The 19,155-nt window shown below is 33.6% G+C and overlaps 1 protein-coding gene across 3 annotated transcripts in view; it reads right to left on the bottom strand.

The window, feature by feature from the left end:
• LOC123535213 (uncharacterized) overlaps positions 1–19,155 on the bottom strand; it is a 48,217-nt gene that overhangs the window by 20,470 nt on the left and 8,592 nt on the right. For all 3 annotated transcript variants that reach the window (XM_053550014.1, XM_045317778.2, XM_053550010.1), the window contains exons 2-8: positions 18,254–18,487; positions 11,281–11,423; positions 10,149–10,834; positions 8,744–8,855; positions 3,895–4,030; positions 2,606–2,678; positions 87–248 (exon numbers count right to left, since the gene is read on the bottom strand). In XM_053550014.1, coding sequence (XP_053405989.1) covers positions 87–248; positions 2,606–2,678; positions 3,895–4,030; positions 8,744–8,855; positions 10,149–10,834; positions 11,281–11,423; positions 18,254–18,414 — 1,473 coding nt within the window. In that variant the 5' untranslated portion in view covers positions 18,415–18,487. The remainder of the gene's footprint in view (positions 1–86; positions 249–2,605; positions 2,679–3,894; positions 4,031–8,743; positions 8,856–10,148; positions 10,835–11,280; positions 11,424–18,253; positions 18,488–19,155) is intronic.

The following is a 19,155-nucleotide window of genomic DNA, read 5'->3' as shown; positions in this document are numbered from 1 at the left end:
GTCAAAGTTTCCACAAACACCTGAAAAACTCAGAAGATCCTGAAATAAAAACTTTCATTTGAGCTTGGTGTGTATGACTAATCTACCTTTGCAAGAGCAATATCTCTCTGTTCCATGACAATTTGCATTTCCTCCCGAGTAACCTCCCTTTGTCTCTGCCGCATCGTCTCCACCTTCTTCATTAGTGTGGCTGCTTCATTTTCACCCGAAGAGGGAGAGTCCAGTCTGGACAACAATAAATACATATCCTGAAAATATCCAAACACCAACATAATGCGAACTGGTCATATCCTGAAAAAATATTTTATACATTTCAAAGGGTTTACATAATTGTTATTTAACTGCATCCAGTTCTGAAGTTGAGACAGTTTGTGAAACTGTTTGACAAATTATGAAAACAAATCACTGTCCGGAGTTGAATCTTCAAGCTGGCTAATAAATTTCCTAAAATGCCTGCTTTAAATGATATCGCACTTAGAGTTAAAAATCCATGAAGATGTTTGATATAAACATCAAAATTTAAACATTTAATCATTTCTTGAATGAAACATCATTACGCAATTATCGCAATCTTCAGTGGTGATTTGATCCTGATAGAGAGGTTGTGATTCTAATATGTGTCAAAATAATCTGCCACCACTAATTGGAAAACAATGGAATCGTAGAAGAACTTTTCACAGAGGCAAAGATTTGTATTCAAATAAATATCTACATGTTCGTGCCGGGCAGATTTTGGAAGTAAAATTGCACTGAAATAAGTCAAACTTTTTGATAATATCATTCGGAAGTTCTGGTACTTAGAAGTATATATAGAAAATAGGAGGAAAATTGGGACCAGGAAAACTGTCCAATTTTCAGAAGTTTCCAGAAATTCCATTGTATTTCCAAATCATTAATAAGAATTAGAATAAAAAAATTAATGCTCTACATCTTTTTCAATTCAAAATTCATTTAATAATTTGGGGATCAATAATTCAACACCTGTCTTTATTTTCTTTTCAAGAGTTAAATCAATGATCCATATAATTTGTGCAAAATGTAAAGCAGAATCCGAAAATAAGAATCTGCATTCATATGACGTTCTTCTTGCACTTTGTTTACGTAAAATCGATATGTCTAAAACGTAATGAATGTTTTCAATTGAATGTTTTCAAGACATAAAAAGCAGCAATTTTAACAAAACCATGGTCTGTTTTTTTGCATATTCAATATCAAACAGTTTCATTGTTCGTGCACTTTTATAAGCTGTAAGGGCAAATTATTTGTCAAGAGAGTAAAGTCTCTGTCTACTTCACTTCAACCTCCTAAAACAAGCAATGAAAAGGATTCTAAACAATTATGCAAGAAGTTTTGATAACTATTTATTTTTCATTAGTTTTTGTTGCATATATTCATTCCAATGCAAATGAAAGAGTATTTTACTTTTTGTTGCATATATTCAGTCCAATGTAAATGAAAGAGTATCAAAATTTTATTCAATAATTTTTTTAATAAACTTCTTTAACAAAAATCAAAACATTAAACACCGATTAATAAAACTATTCTTTTTTCAGTAAAACAATTTAAAGAAAAATCTCTTCACTTGTCCAAGTAATTTCTAAAACTACACTGAAATCATTCAATTTCGTGGGCATAATATTCCGTGGTTTGGGCCTAAATGCCTATTTCGTGGATATATGAACTCGTGGATATCAATTTTTGAAGATAAAATGAATGTAAATTTTATATATTTGCGGCGATTGAATTTTGCAGATTGATGCAATCATGAAATCCACAGTAATTATTTCCCCACAAAAATTATTGATTTTACAGTATTCTATGAACTGAGCCTGACTGTATCATAGCCCTTAATACAAATCAGGCTAATATAAGAACAAACAATTTAAATGAAATCATTAATATTTCCAGGGGACTAATTTTCATGGATTTTGTGGTTGAGCCAATCCATGAAAATAATCTCAATCAACAAGTAATATTTCCATCCATTTTATGTTCAAAGTTGAAATTCATATTCCCACGAAATTGCAGTTCTGGCCCAAACCTCGAAATTTCATGCCCATGAAATAGCTGTTCTGGCCCAAACCTCGAAATTTCATGCCCATTAAATAGCTGTTCTGGCCCAAACCTCGAAAATCATGCCCATGAAATTTAAGGATTCTACAGTATGACTTTGAATACAAATATTCCCAGTTTAAAATGAGGCAACAAATTTTTGTCAAAGACACTGACATTTTTTTCTGCTAATGGATCTCATATAGGTGTATTGCTCTTATGACAGGTCTTGATTTTTGTTAAAACTGTATATTTCTAAAGAGAAAGGCTGCAGGTTTTGAAAGCAGTGGAGTGTATTAACATTTGTAGTGTAGGTATAGCCATGCAATTTCTGAGAGGTGTTCTTACTAATCTATTAGAAATATGATGGGTCCAATCTCCAATCACAGTAACTGGTTTCCTAGGAGTCCAAATCATATAATTTGTATAGTGACTGGCTGGCCATTTCTTTTTCCCCAACATTGATAATCATTTCATACATGTCAATAAAAAGATTAATATGATATCATAATAAAATAAAGATCATTTTCAAAGTCATATAAAAACAATGTACCTCATTATCTATCTGCTCATCATCCATCTGTATATCTATGTCTGACCGATCCAGAAACATTGAACTTTCATCCCTACAAATACAATATACAGTTCTTACTCACATCTGCATCTAAAATTTATAAAATTTATAAATGTTGATAAAATATAATTTCTTAGTACAGAAGAACCTCTGTTAACCCTTACCATGTTGGACATGATTGGTTCTGCCTTTGCGACCAGTGTAGATCTTGATCAGCCTAAACATTCATGCAGTCTGATCAAGATCTGCACTGTTTGCCATTCAGTCAGTATCTTTTTAGTAAGTACCCCTTTTAACAGTTAACGGTACTGTCCAAATTGAAAGATGGACACACAGAATATTATAGAAATTTAGCAGGATAAGGGTTAATGACACCTGTGAAGAGCATAACCTCACTACAAAGACACAATTTTTTAATTTAATTATTCTCTCCATTGAATTAAACTCTGTATAAGATACATCACTGTCTGTCTGATCCCTAATTCATAACTGGGTAAATGTCTGATGACCAGGTTACTGTGATAGGAACTTGAGGCAAAAGTTTAACCATAGTGTAATGCTGATGGTGACAGTGACACCGACACTCATGTATAGGAAGAATAGCTCTCACTATTCTTCATGTAGTGGAACTGAAACTGTTAACAAATGGAAATGAAATATAAGGTAAATACAAGAAATGAAATTAACTATGAATCGCTAATACAGTTCATGGACCTGGAAATCACATTTCATATGATTTTAGAAAAAGATAAATTAATTTCTTAAATTTCATTTCCCAAAGGGTCGTCTTTATTACATGTTTTAAGAGAATTACTGGAATACTGGAGTGAAATATACCTGATATTTTCACAGTGAATGAAAGGTACCAGTAATTAAACACATTTTTTGCTTGTTAAAAGTTATAACATGGGTAAAATATTGTTAAATCATGATATAGATTTTTGTTTATTTACATGTGAGATAAAAATATCTTTTACTCAAGAACACCAAATCTCATACATTGCATTTAGTGTTCACTCAGCTATTACAATCTTACATTAAAACAAACAAATTTGAGCCATGCCATGAGAAAACCAACATAGTGCGTTTGCGACCAGCATGGATCAAGACCAGCCTGCACATCCGCGCAGTCTGGTCAGGATCCATGCTGTTCGCTAATGGTTTTTCTAATTGCAATATAGGCTTTGAAAGCGAACAGTTTATCTCATGGTGCGGCTCAATTATTTATTCAGTACTCTCTTATATGATAAAGGGAGATAACCAGGTACCTGTGTGAATCAAGCCTGGTTTCCAACTGTTGTAAACGAGCCAGTATGTCATCTCTTTCCTCGTTTGCAATCTTCATCCTGGCCACAGTGGCATCATCTCGCTTCTTCTGGGCTGCGTACACCTCCTCGACCAGATCTACAGGGGAAAAAGATTAAGTTATGTTAAAAACTATTTTGTTTGTATACATGTACATGTATTTTGTTAGTTGTGATACCATGTTTCATGAGTATGTTGAATATATAAAAGCAATAAAAGTTACTTAGAAATCATTAATATTTTGTGATGACCAATTTCTGTAAATTTTGTTGTTCTGTTAATCCTCAAAATCTTATTTCAACAAACATAAAAAAATTCCTTTAAAATTTGACATCCAAGAAACCACATCTCCGCGAAGCAAGGAAATTTCAGCTCAATGAAATTAAATGATTTTAAAAGTAATCTAGTGTTTTCTGCATTTCTGTGAACATACAATATGTGCCTTGAAATTCAAGCTACATAAATATTACAAAGTATAAAATTTCAAAAGTATCAGTTTAGTTTGCAAAGCAGACCAATTTAGTGTCAAAATTTTTTTTAAGCATAAACTGAAAACGAAAAAAAAATCAAAAATATTGTTTCCATGCAAAGATGGTTGTAGGCTTCTTAAAATGTTAAGAATTACTTAAGAACAATTCTGTTCCTTAATGATTATCAACAAATCTGAAAACACTAGCATTTACTTAGCACAATCCAAAGCAACTAAACTGAAAGATTTTTTATTTACGTCATTTCATTATTTCTAATTCGAAAGTGTCCAATGGCTTACAATGGCAATTGTCATGACAGGATAATTTCATGAACAATTATCTATTTGTCATTTCCATTAATTGCAAAACAGATTTTATCAAAAGCATTTAAAATCTAATTCAGTTAAAAACTCAATCTGGAAATAATCAATTTATAAAAAGACTTGCAAAACTAGGTCGTCACAATGATCAATGATAGAGAATTACATGAAACAAACATAACTCATACAAACAATTCATCTTTTAATATTTAAACCAATAAAAATTCCTCACACCCGTTTTATTTCAATATTATCTACCTATAATCCTTTTGTCTCAATTTGGATAAAAGGAAGATTTCGGACTTTATTTCAGCATTATGAATACGAATTTGATCAAGCACAAAGATAAGGTAACGCATTACTTTAATTTACACGATTTTATTCGCTTTCATGTTATCAACGACTGTATAAATCCTTTGTCTCTAACAATTAACGTCTCTATACGAGGAAAATTAAATTGATATTAAAATGTAAATCACACTGCGTGATACTGATCAAATATCATATCTCGGTGCGAAATAAAAAAGTTACGTCCAACGATTAATCAAAAGGATTTAATCAATCGAACACATTTTTTTTTTTTTTTATTTCTTTTTTTTATTTAACTTTTAGTTCAATAAAGAGACAGATCACACATTTTTGATTGAAGCATGATTCTGAAAAATATAATTCAACAATTTATAAACGTAACGTAAAGTCTACTGAGAGACTAATGCAAAGGTTACAAAAGCACAGGTCTCCCATTGCCAAACATGGAGGGCTGGTTTCCTTCATCAAAAACCCATTAACTATTTTAGATGGTTAGATAACATTAACGGGACTATTGCCATGATGTAATGGCGGCTGTGTGATGGAAACTGAAAAACACATAAAACGAAATTTCTGGAAAATATGACAATAATTTCTACAGTCATGGTTTCATAGGAAAGTCATTATACACAGTGCTCCTTGGGGCAGGCAAATATTACTTTTTCATGGAAATCCCCATTACCAGACCATGCTTCATACAACTTTTGAAAAATACTTGAGCCCATCATGAACTGTTTATATACTGGTAATTCTTATATTTGAAATCAGATGGGACATCTTGGATCCAAGCTTATAAAACTTTTTTGAGTTTGAAGACCAGTCTCAAATCTCAAGCATCTGATTGGTTGTTTCTTAGCATCAATTTGAAATTGGCCAATAGCAGGGCTTCATTTTGAGACTGGTTTTTTATGACCAGGTAATTTATGAAATTCTGTCACAGACAAAGCAACATTATTGAAAAAAAAATTTTAGTATGCCCTTTTTATTATCAGGTTAGACATGTTTTGGGGTTGCTTATTTTCAGCTACTTATAAGTACTGCTCTCTCCCATTCAATTGCAATTTCATATAAATAGCTTTTAATTTGCCACATGGAGTAGACACTGTTTATTAAACAAAGTGGCCTTTGAATATTAATTCCCACATATTAAAAAGTCCGAGGTTCTCCCGTTTAATAACTGACAGCATGCTACTAATAGGGAAGCCTTCCAGGAAATGTCGTCTGCCGAGTTGCCTCTTTCTTCCCGCTTGTAATTTACACAACGTAATCCCGGAGACATGCTGGGGAGCAGAATTTGCCAGGAAAGCTATTTCCCATCATGAATTATGTTTACATAAGCTGCGGCGAAACTTCAAAGTGAAATATTGCTTCACAATACAAGATGATTGGCCGTACAATTAGTCTGCGAGGAATCAATACGCAGAGATGAGAGGTAGATTGCCGTTATACCTGATCACGAGTTATTGCTTGTCAGACCAACCGTCAATCAATATGCTTGTCCGTATATCATATTTGATAAATGGGTTTCTTAGACTTTTTTTTTTAATATAAAACTGTAACAATAAGTGACTAGAAATATGCATTAAAAATAAAAACCAAATACAGCAGGACACTCAATGTATTACACATCTTACTGTTATGTTATTTTTTTTATATTATATTTTCACTTCTGAAGATAAACAAAATTAATGATTATTTTTTCTTTTTGAACACCAATTTTATTTTGAAAATTTCTGTTGATTCAACAGCTACCTTATTTGAATTCCGTTATATTTTATATTATACACTGCAAAGAATCGCAGCAGAATAATCCTGCTAGAAATAAATGGATGTAAGAATATTTTATTAATTTTATTAAAAGTAAAAATGTCTAATTAGGATTCCTTTTAAAGTAAAAACAACCATACTGAAAATCACTGAGTGTTCATCATAAAAACAAAACACAAACTAGATGCCCACGGGCAACATGTAGAGCCCGCCAGCTGTCAAAAGGACTAGGAATTGCACATGACACCCTGTCTCATTGAGGCAAACAAAAAATGATTGCAAAAAGTTACAATATAAGTTATTTATAGTAACAACAAAGGGAAGTAAATCTTAAAAAAAATGTAAGTCCACACAAAAATCCTTACCAGTAGAGATAGGTCAAAATACACCTCAAAATTGGATGTAACATGCATATTGTACTACAGAAAAGTGGTCTTGATTTTTCCCTACGACCAGTAATAAAAAAGTTACAATATAAGCTATTTATAGTAACAACAAAGGGAGGTAATTCTAGGTTCTTGCACATGACACTCCGTCTAATGATGGTGAACAACTGTGCCAAGTTACATCAAAATCCCTCCAAGCATGAAAAAGAAATGCTCTGGACAGTCATTCTTGTATCTGACCTTTGACCTCTAAGTGTGACCTTGACCTTGGTTCTTGTGCATGACACTCCGTCACATGGTTGTGAACATTTGTGCCAAGTTACATCTAAATCCCTCCATGCATGAAGAAAAGTCATTATTGATTTTAACCTTTGACCTCCAAGTGTGACCTTGACCTTTGAGATAGGAACCTGCGGTTTGCGCATGACACCGTCTCACTAAGGTTAACATTCATGCCAAATATAAACAAGACTGCTCCATGCATGTCAAAGTTATGGTCTGGACAAAAAAATCCCGATGGACTGTAGGTAGGATAGTATAGGAATGAAAATTATAAAGTTCATATGTATATTATACTTATTTCTTAACATCCAATTAACCAAATGATGGAGTCAGGCTATTCATTAACAAAATCATATAAAATATATTCAGAATTAAAAGCAGCAACAAAAATGTGTATAAATACGATGTACATGTATTATCAACCAATATAAACAAGAAGTTAAAGGTTTTAACATCTTCTTACATTATTTCATTAACATCTTTCATTTTATTTTCCTTTGTGGGTTGTTTTTTTTCCTTGGGCTCTGCCTAGCTACATGAAAACCAAGACCATATTTCTTATTGTCCCAGTATGTAATGATTTTGTCCTCTCCACTTACATCCCTCCCCACCCCATCCAAAAACTAGAATTGTGTCCATAGGACATGGATGCCCCAACATACTGTGCCATCCTGTATGTAGCAAAAACTATCAAAGGGCTGTAACTCCAGTAAAATATTCACAGAAAAAATCCTCCCTTTATGGTCATCTGCAAATCAAGCTTGTTCATCTGTGAAAGTTTGAAGCAAATCAGGCTAGTAGTGTGGGAGGAGTTGGACACACAACTTTTCTCTATATTCCATATAGCAAAAACTATCAAAGGGCCATAACTGCAGTAAAAACAGTCACAGAGAAAATTCCTTCCTTTATGGTCATCTGCACAACAAGCCTGTTAATCTGTGAAAGTTTTAAGCAAATCAGGCTAATAGTGTGGGAGCCATTGGACACACAAGATTTTCTCTATATTCTATATAGTAAAACTATCAAAGGGCCATAACTGCTGTAAAAATAGTCACAGAAAAAAATTCCTTCCTTTAAGGTCATCTGCACATCTGGATTGTTCACCTGTAAAAGTCTGAAGCAAATCAGGCTAATAGTGTGGGAGGAGTTGGACACACAAGATTTCGGGATGTGTGGAAGTACATACTGATGGACGAATGTACAGACGTACGTACGTACAGACAGCAGCAATGCTATATGCCCACCACACATAAAAAAAAATAGTTCCTTGCATCTTACCTGCTGCTTTATGAGCATTTGACAGCTCTGTATTCTGATCCACACCTTTAGCTTTCAACGTCAATTTCAATGTCTCTATCTCAGTCTCCTTGTCTTGTAGCTCATTCTTCAACTGTAGAAATAAGAACTACAGATAATAATGAATTGTTTCAAGGAGAGAATACTCAAACACTGTAAAGCAGTACAGCAGTACTTTACAGTACCAGAATCATTTACAAATATTTCTCCCATTTAAAGGCTCATAATGCCTTTGTTTAAAATGTGGCTGCCACATTTTTCGTTATGAACAATAAAATACATTAATTTCTTGTTAAATCCTATTTCTGATAATTACTTTCTTTAACATTTGTCAAAGGTTTGAATATTACTGAATATACTATAATGTTTTATTAAATCTATTGTTTTTATTACCTCCCTTTAATACTCTAACTAATAAAGTTCATGTGCAATATTAAAAGTAGAGCTTTTCTAACCATGTAAGTATGCATAACATCTATATTGTGTATTTCAAAAGCTGTTTCATCTGTTTTTAAGATAAAATTTTAAAGCATTATGGACCTTTAAACAGGACATCACAGTCGCCCTAACTCAAATATTACAAAACTTTACCAGCTTACATAGAAGATATTACATATTGAATGAATTAAACCAGTTGAATAAAATGTCAAGCAAATTATCAGTTTTACTGAATAAGTTAATTTAACTTAAAGCGGAAAGACGCAAATCTAACATTTTTTTATCGCACATAAGGTTTTCCTGCTGAAACATCAAAATTTCTTCTTTCTTTACCTATCATAGACCAAGTCCACTTGATAAACGTCTCCTACACTTAAAACAACATTGACTTCCAAGTGTTACTATACCAATGGAATACCAAAATCAAGCAATGATTTTATTTCACTCCCCCAACTTCAAAGCATATAATAAATAATTTCTTCAAGCAGATCTATGCAACGCTGACATCTCAAGCAACTAGAGCTAACAATTTCAGAAAACATCCTTTCATTTATACAGTTTGTAAAGTAGATGCTCTGATTTTCCATTTTTTTTTCCAATCAAATTTGCATTTGATTTTTTTTTCAAACAATAAAAGTTTTAACTTTAATGATAACCCACAGCTACATGTATACAACCAAATCACAATTTCCTTATCAAGAATGAAAACTGAAAGAAATTACGGAAAAAGAAACTTTATAAAACTAAAACTAAATAATACATGAAACAAATTATACTAAAGAAATTAATTATTTCAGTATAATAAATGGTCTTTGGATATTATTCAAGGAAGCTTTTAGGACTGATAACAACTCTTTTTTTTTGTGTAATTTATAATCATTTATCATGTGTTATCATTTATGATTATTTTATAATCACTTATCAAACTGAGAATGAAAATTAATTTTACCTTCCTTGTTTCCTGTTTCTGGGAATCTATTTCACTGAGGAGACTGGTTATATGTTTGTTCTGATCTGGATCTAGACTGGTACCTGCTCCTGCTCCAAGACTGGTTCCAGTACCCATGTGTAATCTGGGTGATCCAGAAGCTATAAATGGTGGATCAGGCAGTAAAGATGTGTGCCCAGCTCTCTGGGTTGGGAAATAATGCCTATAATAGCCAGAAAAATTTGCACTCGCACCAAGACCAGAATCTGGGGAAGACTGTGAACTTTGGCCTCCAGTAGCACCTGTTGTTGTTGTAGTTTGACCGTCTGTTGCAGAAGTGTTTAGACTTGCCGCCCCTGCCATTGTAGGGGCTGATACTGATTGAGACAGAGGGCGCTCTAATAACCCTGAGCCACCCAGAAGACTTGAATTTAAAGCTGGTGATGACATAGGCCTTTGCATAGCAGATGGTGGCAAAAGTGAGGTGGAATGTAATAATGGATTTCCTAAGTTTGCAGACAAACCTGGATAGTTGCCAGAAAGAAGACTGTATGGCATGTAAGGGCTAGCACCATAAGGATGTCCATAAAATCCACGTAAAGGTGGACTTGTGTTTGAGAAAGGATAGGTAGAGGACCTTTCCATGTTTGACTGGAATTCTGCCTCATTCTGTGGACTTGAACTTGATCGTCTGTCCCCTGAGAAATCTGAAAACATTCCAAAATTAATGTTATGTAAAAGTGCTATAAATGTGTACGTATTTTCTATGGTCACTACATAGAAAACTAGTATACTTTAGATACAATTACAGAAGTTCAATAGGCATTTAACACTTCTTTCAAACATGGAGACAACACCAGTAACCTGAACCATCCACCAACTGTACTTATTTCAGTGACAAAGCAGTTTTCTTTTCAGCCTGTGGAATTATCAGGCTTGCTTTCATGTATATGTAGTCTTTCTCAGACATTTGTTATGATCAGTCACATCCTAAGATAGGGCCTATATTGGACATCCATACTTTGAGTAAAACAGCAGGACTAGCTAAAAATCAAAAAAAAAAAAAATCATTTAATTAGTCATTTTTAATGAAAGTGCGTAAGAAACTTTACTATAATTTAAAGGTCATGAAAAAATAACACCTTTTACTTACTAAGGTTTCTTCTGGAAGACTTAGGTGATGATTTTGGCGAATGTTTTGGGGAGGCCCTCGGAGATTTGGCAGATTTTCCTTTCTTCTCTCTCACAACCTGCGATTCAAGACTCTTCTGCTCCTCACTTCTCAGCTTGGGTTTGCTGTGGAAAATACAAGAGGTTATTAGTATGAGTAAAATACCGACTCTTCGAAGTTGCAAGGCAATCAGCTAAGTGCTTGTGCTAACCAGGGTTTCGAGAAAATATAAGGAAAATGGTTTGGGACCACACTAATTGCTCAAGGAAGGACCGGTGCTTGAGATTCTTTGGCAAGCCGTATTTCACTGTAAGTTAATCTATTTTAAATAGATTGTGAAGACAACATGAAACAGGTTCATTTCCTGAAAAAAAAAAAAACAGTATCAATGAAACAGGAGAGACATTGCAATTTCCATACTTGTCCACGTATGCTTAAAAGTAGGATTTCACTATTTATTTTTATAAGACTTAGTGTTTGCGGTGTCGAAACTGAGATTAATTTATTCACACTTTTCCACTGTTCATCTCCAAAATGTAATTTTGAAGCTAAAATCTGTTATAAACATGTCGATTTAAATTAATTAGGTTAATTAAGCAATTTTTAGCAGACTCTTAAAGGCACTAAAAATGATCTTTCTTTGTTATTGAAGTTTGGTCATAATTATGAATATTAGAACATGAGTTTTTGTTTCTTAACTGTCTTAAAAATGCCAAATCGGGAAAATAAATCCAACCCAAGCCGCTGCAGCAATAAAATTTACCTGCGTTCTTGACAATTACACCACGGAGGAACACATACCTAATGATCACTACATATAAAGCTTTATAATTAAGGCAGTTTACCTATGGTATCCCATTACAAACGCTTTTCAATTTTGAATGGAAAAGTAAGTAAACACAACTAATGTCTCATGTCTTTCCATTACATATTATCTGTAAGTAACTAAGTTTTAAAGCCTTCTTATGAAATATAGCAATACTTTTCTCAAATCTAAAAATTTTCCTTTTTCTTGTCGCCATACGATCTGGAGGTCAGTGCCTTTAAAATTATGTATAGGGATTCGCTACACATACACACTACAATTCAATATTGAAAATGCAACTAATAAAAAGATATACATGTGCAGTCACGACAAATAGAGATTCACCTAATCTGACTCCCATGGATAGATGGCAGACGCTCTAAACACTCTCCTAACCAGTGTTCCCGTTGTTCACAGAAGGCAGTATACATAATGAATTACATGTAATCAAAATCTATGATTCCTCAAAAAAATGAATCTGTTGGCCTGGTCATTTGTGCCTAAATTGTAGCAGTAAATATGTACTCAACACTAAAGTCTGATCTATTTGATAAATACAAATATTTTCCGTTTTATTTGCAGTATCAATAAAAAAAACGTGTATCATTTAATCAGCAAACATATAATTCGATCATCAAATATTGCTAAAAAACATTTATCTATTTTCTTAGCAATTATCGCCAAGTATTTACAAGTGCTCAGTGCGAAGTTTACAGATCTTAATCAAATGTTCATTTAGGAACAATGAAAATATTTACGGCCAAACAGATTATGTTTGTTCATGATTCTAGCTACTGTTTGATAGATAAATAAGATATTTGCCTGTAACAAACCGGTTTTATGTATTTTAGAACTGTTAATCTGATCATATCAAGCATTTCTCGATCTGATAGTAAACTTGCACAGTGTTGAAAACGTTTACATACTCGCCAAGTGTAAAGATACAGAAGCGGCGACGAGTAAACTTCATTCTCGAAATACAAATCAATTTACAAGATATGAGTTTATTTAGCTTCGAGGGGTATACAATAGGGCCGAAATTAAATATCAGATGGGAATAAACATTGGAAGAATTGTAAAAGCCGTGCAGACGAAGCGTCCAATTGAACGGAACAATGAGGACGGCTCGGAAAGTTTTGTCAATTGTTAATTAAACAGAGACCAATCAAGACGAGAATCAAATAATAACGTTTCATTGACAATCAAGTTGCCATGAAGAAACACCAGACGACAGCTCATTATTATCTGGTCATGATGTCTGAGACTAGATTTTTATTTTTTGTTGCCTTCAGCAGCAAATTTTTTCATCTATGTCTGAACCTTAAAAGCTCTCGAAAGTGAGAACAAAATAATCTGGACCAAATCATGAATTTATAGAAAAAAATTTATGTCAGAGAAAATTAAACATAGACTCATTTTTAATTATGCGCAGATTCCTGAATGAGTTTTTAAGGATTACCTCTATTATTATTACCTTTAAACTTAAACAAAAACATTTCACAACTTTACCCCTTTCTGCAAAATTTAAGCAAAATTGGCACAGGAAATGAAATAACATAATAGATTTTTTTCTTCAGATTTAAAGTCCAATTTTTTTCCAATGGGCATTGATGAATATTAATGACATACTGTGAGTATTAAGCGACAAATCAGAATTCGGGAAAAAACCAGACCTATTACAGTATGCAGTCATCTTGAAAATTAAATCATATCTGATAAACTTCAAAACAGCGCTAAAATAAAAAGCTTACTTGATTACTGTTCATAACTTTAGTTTCAGTATAATAATTGCATTGTAACCACTTAAAAACTTAATTATCACAAGTAAACAAAGAAGAAAATGAAATAAAACCTAAATTAATCAAACTTGATCTCTAACCAAACAATGAAATTCAACATTAAATTACAAGTATAAAAATTATTACTGCCGTCCTACAAGAAACCCGAATCAACGGGTTAAAAATGTTTTCATTTGCCCCTGAATCCAAAGAAACAAAATTAAACACACGGTAATCAATTTCTGTGTCTTGTTTCACTAATCACCTCGTGAAACTTAACCCCGCACGAATAAATATGGAAAAATAATCAATTTCAATCACAAACCGGTTCAAGCTCTCTTGGATTTCTGTTTACATAGTCTGTCAACGGAATCGCTAAAAACTCTAGATGATAGATTCATACATCGCAAATCAGGCGCAAATCGCTATCTTTCGCGTTACATTAGACTAAAACAAATTATCAGCTAGCAGGATTTGTTCCCGGCTAATAATTAAATGGTGCTACGTTTGCCAACAATTAGCGAGTGATTTCTCTGTACTTAATTCATCAGGAAAGTCTTAGGAAAATATTCAAGGGACTTAGGGGAAAAAATCCCTTTTATCAACATGGAGAAGAGGCTGGCGAAAACAAAAGTGTCTGATTTGATCAGCATTTGAGACTCACTCACACTGCGACTTAAAGAAATAGTTTGTTTTTGTCATTTTCTAAGTGTCGTTACAGATTCATATTAATGCTGAAGAAGATATGAAGACTGTTTTGTTGTATGTAGTATTTTATCATATAAGATTTATTTTATTTAATGTTAAGACTGGTTTTGTTTCAATAACATTATAATTATGTCCACTCCCTTGAAAAAAAATTGAAGATGCCTTACCAAGTCACTAACCCAACAGGCCAAAACCATCTACACCAGGTTTAAGCAGCTGACTGTTCATCCACAGCAACACAGCTCTACTTTTCAATATAAATGCTGAATTTCATTATACGACGGTAGGAGGAACAGTCACACTTATCAACTATGGAAGAAGGGAGACAACTAATTTATTATGACAGGAAAACAAATGTAAGAGTTATCTCAACCAATTGGTTTAGATATTTTCTTCAAAATCCCCCTTTTAAATACTCTTTAATTGATTCTGTAGCCAAGTGGTTAAAACTCTGGAATGAACTGTGAAGATCTTTTCAGCTTTTCATGGTGTGAGTTAAAACCTCACTACTTCTTTTTTCAGTTTTCCCCCCACTTTTATCAGCTTTAAATGATTATTCTAACAGTCACTGTTATTTGCATAAATTTATATAAAAAAATCTAAATTTTTTACAAACTGAGAAGTATATTGAACACATAACAGATGAATTATTTAATACTGGCTGATTTGAAAAATGAATCAATGAAAATCTAGACAGTGAACTTTTGATCTTGTTTAACTTATATGGGATGAATAAAGTTTATCTGATGTTTTCTAATAGAATTTATGTTATAATATGTTTTATTTATTGAGGTTTGATCATGGTATCCTTGTTTGATATGTTATTTTTATTTTGATGAACAATTTTGGTAAAGTTTTTGTGTGTTTTTATAACATATGAAAAGATTTTTTTTTTTAAATTGCTTTTAATTAGTAACATTCCTTTAATCTGTGACTGATTAATATTTAAAAGAATACAGCCATTCAACATGAATTGTGTATTGACCAAGATGGCTGAAATCTACCATGGAAAACCCTGTCAAAATAGTAGATATTTTGAAAACTTAAAAATATCCTATAGCCACTCCTAGAGTTCTTTAGCCCTTATCAATTGCTGGACATGACTGATTCTACCTTTGCGACCAGTGTAGATCATGATCAGCCTGCACATCCATGAAGTCTGATCATTATCTGCACTGTTCGCCATTCAGTCAGTATATTTTTGGTAAGCACTCCTTCTGACAGTTAATGGTACTGTTCAAACTGAAAGATGGACAATTCCATTATAGAAATTCAGCAGGGTAAGGTTAAGATAATGATGTATACAAGAGCTGTCAGTTGACAGCATGCTCGACTATTCTCAGTGCTTGATAGTATAATATAAGCTATGAGTAAAACTTTAACATTACAATAAGCATATTCTAAGTTGAAAAGGGGCCATAATTCAGTCAAAATGCTTAATAGAGTTGCCTCCTCCTTTTTACAGACTGGGGTCATGATGGTAAACAAGTATGCAAAATATCAAAGCAATATCTCAATAGACTTCGAAAATATTTGGGGTGGTATGCAAACTTTAAAATTACAATAAGCATATTCTAAGTCAAAAAGGGGCCATAATTCAGTCAAAATGCTTGATAGAGTTTTCTGCTCCTGTTTACAGACTGGGGTCATGATGGTTAACAAGTATGCAAAATATGAAAGCAATATCTTAATGGACATTGAAAATATTTGGGGTGGTACGCAATCTTTAACATTACAATAAGCATATTCTAAGTCGAAAAGGGGCCATAATTCAGTCAAAGTGCTTGATAGAGTTGTCTGCTCCTGTTTACAGACTGGGGTCATGATGGTAAATAGACTTGTATGCAAAATATGAAAGCAATATCTCAATGGACTTTTGAAAATATTTGGGGTGGTACGCAAACTGTAACATTTGTGTGACGCTCACGCTAACGCCAGGGGCGAGTAGGATAGCTCCCCTATTCTTCGAATAGTCGAGCTAAAAAATAACAAAATACCACAGGAAGTGCTGAACATTCAAACATGGGCTGCACTTATTGTTTTGTCTTCTACCCCTTACTTAATGTTCTTACCAAAAGAAGTTCTCACAATATATACAATATAGTCAACTCTTCCCTGAACCTCTTATCCAAGTACTCATGCCTTCAATAGGGGATCCCAGGGACAAAAATCATATTCTGCACATTGCCGGATTCAAAGACATAACCCCCCGATTAAAAATGCCAAAAACACTATCCCTGTACTTCTGTACTTCCAGGTCAGTCATATAGTAGCAGATGCAAGGCAAAATATACTTAAAACACTATTATCAATTAAAACTAACTTGTTTTTCCCCACATGTCAATATCGTATGCAACAGCTGGTGAGGTTGGTACGGCTGTTACTATATATCTGCACTATCAAATCAAATTGTAATACAGGAGCAATGATTATGACAAAGAATGACAACACCACCCAGTTATTCAAGTGGTGGAGCACTGTTACAAGAAGACAATGAGATGAGAGGTAACTGGTAGCAAGTTTGATCCCAGTGCATGGCGTTTATCCCTTACCTTGCTAAATTTCTATAATGCATTTGTCAATCTTTCAATTTGGACAGTACAATTATCTGTTAAAAAGGGTGCTTACCAAAAAGGATACTGACTGAATGGCGAACAGTGCAGATCATGATCAGACTGCATGGATGTGCAGGCTGATCATGATCTACACTGGTCGCAAAGGCAGACTCAATCTTGTCCAGCATGAAAAGGGTTATTCTCTGTCATGATAATTTGACTGCAGACTATAAGGATCTTACATGCCTGCCTGTGTAAGACGGCCCGGTTTTCCCTACCCGAGGGACAGTGTGGAATGGAAAACCGAGCGTCAGTGAGGTTTTTTATCCATGCTGTCCCGAGGGTAGGGAAAACAGCTGTCTTACACAAGCAGACATGTTAGATCATTTTTCTTGCCTATCATGTTCAAAATAGATCGTGGAGACAAATAGGTTTGGGTATTTTCTGACATTATTTATAAAGTTTATGATGTCACAATGGTACCAGTACTGTGTGACGTCACCTTAGTGCATGCTATTTTAGACAAGGGTTTTCCCTAGGGAAAGACAGGAATATCTATCCCCGGTGCATGCTCGAATAAATGTATACTTTCCCCGCTAGGTAGGCAAGAAAACTACTACTAGTCTGAAGTCATTTGTCTCCCACCTTTGATTCATGTAGGGAAGTTGTCACTTAACTGTGAAGAACAAGTAAAAAAACTAGAACAGAATCAAATAACTGACTGCCATAACAAAACTGAAATATGTTGGTATTTGACCAACCTTATCTTCCATCTAAAGTCTACATTTCTAACGCACTTATATGATATATACAATTCTAACTAAAATTTAGAACAAAGTCAATGAGCTCAGGTCTGTCTCTACAACAATCTACTTGTACTAAGCTCACAAAAAACTTCCCTACAAGAGTTTCTGCACACTCCCTGAACAACAATTTACTCCTCAACAAAGTTCAGATCTGTTTCAGGCATACCTACCAATAAAAGCTCCATTGAATGGATCAGACTTACTCGCCTCCCGCAAAATACATCTCTCTCAATACACAATGACATATTTCTCTAATAAGCTTCCTTAATACACAGATTATTGTGGTAAAAAAATCTGACTCACCTGGAAGATTTACTGTCCTCTTCCTCAACAACAATCTGTTCCTCTATTGAACTAAGATCTGTCTCCGAAATGTCATTATCAGTCGTCTTGAATGGATCTGATTTATTCGCCCTCGGCAACCGTTCCCGTAACTCTTGGTTTACCTCCTTCTTGCTATACATGTCTTGTAAGCAGGCTTTTAGTTTATCTTCTGCCTCTTGTCGTAATTTTTTCTCAGTGTGCACTTCCTTTTCTCTGAAATATACGCAAGTCACTGTCTAAATATAGAGATAGGCACAAGAGAATAAATCAGAGACTGGCCCTTAGATATTTAACCAAAAAAAAAAAAAACAAAGAAAAATATCAAAATCTTATATGAACATCATGTAAGTTTGCCTCTCATCTTTTGAAATAAAGCTTTATACAGAAACTAGAACTGACCAATAAAACATTACCCTGAGGGATTAAACTGCATACAAAATGAAAGGTCTAGAGCACAAACTCTTTATTATTTATTCATGCAAATTACTCTAACGAAAGGCTCGGTTACTGTCTTAAGAAATCAGTACTCCTGTATTTTCACATACAGACTTAACTATCAATGAAATATGTATGTAACCATACAGTATAGATGGACTCATGTTCATCTAGTCAGATGTTAAATAAGTGAAAATTATTTATTTCACTGTTACTGTTTTATTTCAATGCATTGATTCTAACGACGACAAAGCGATGTTAGCAGCAGCTGTAAGCTGTTTCATATAATAGAAGAATAACTATACATACTAACAACTCTACTTTATGGTTTTAAAATTATGCAATCTAAAAAATGCCCAGACTTGTTAAACATTTCAAGGTACCAGAAATCTTAACATCCTTTTTTATAAAAAATCATTGAAAAAAGGTAACCTAAAAATACTTCA

The sequence above is a fragment of the Mercenaria mercenaria genome, chromosome 1, assembly GCF_021730395.1.
Source record: "Mercenaria mercenaria strain notata chromosome 1, MADL_Memer_1, whole genome shotgun sequence".
Taxonomy (NCBI): Eukaryota; Metazoa; Mollusca; class Bivalvia; order Venerida; family Veneridae; genus Mercenaria; species Mercenaria mercenaria.
Note: the sequence above shows the minus strand (reverse complement) of the source record. Positions and strands in the feature narration are given on the sequence as shown.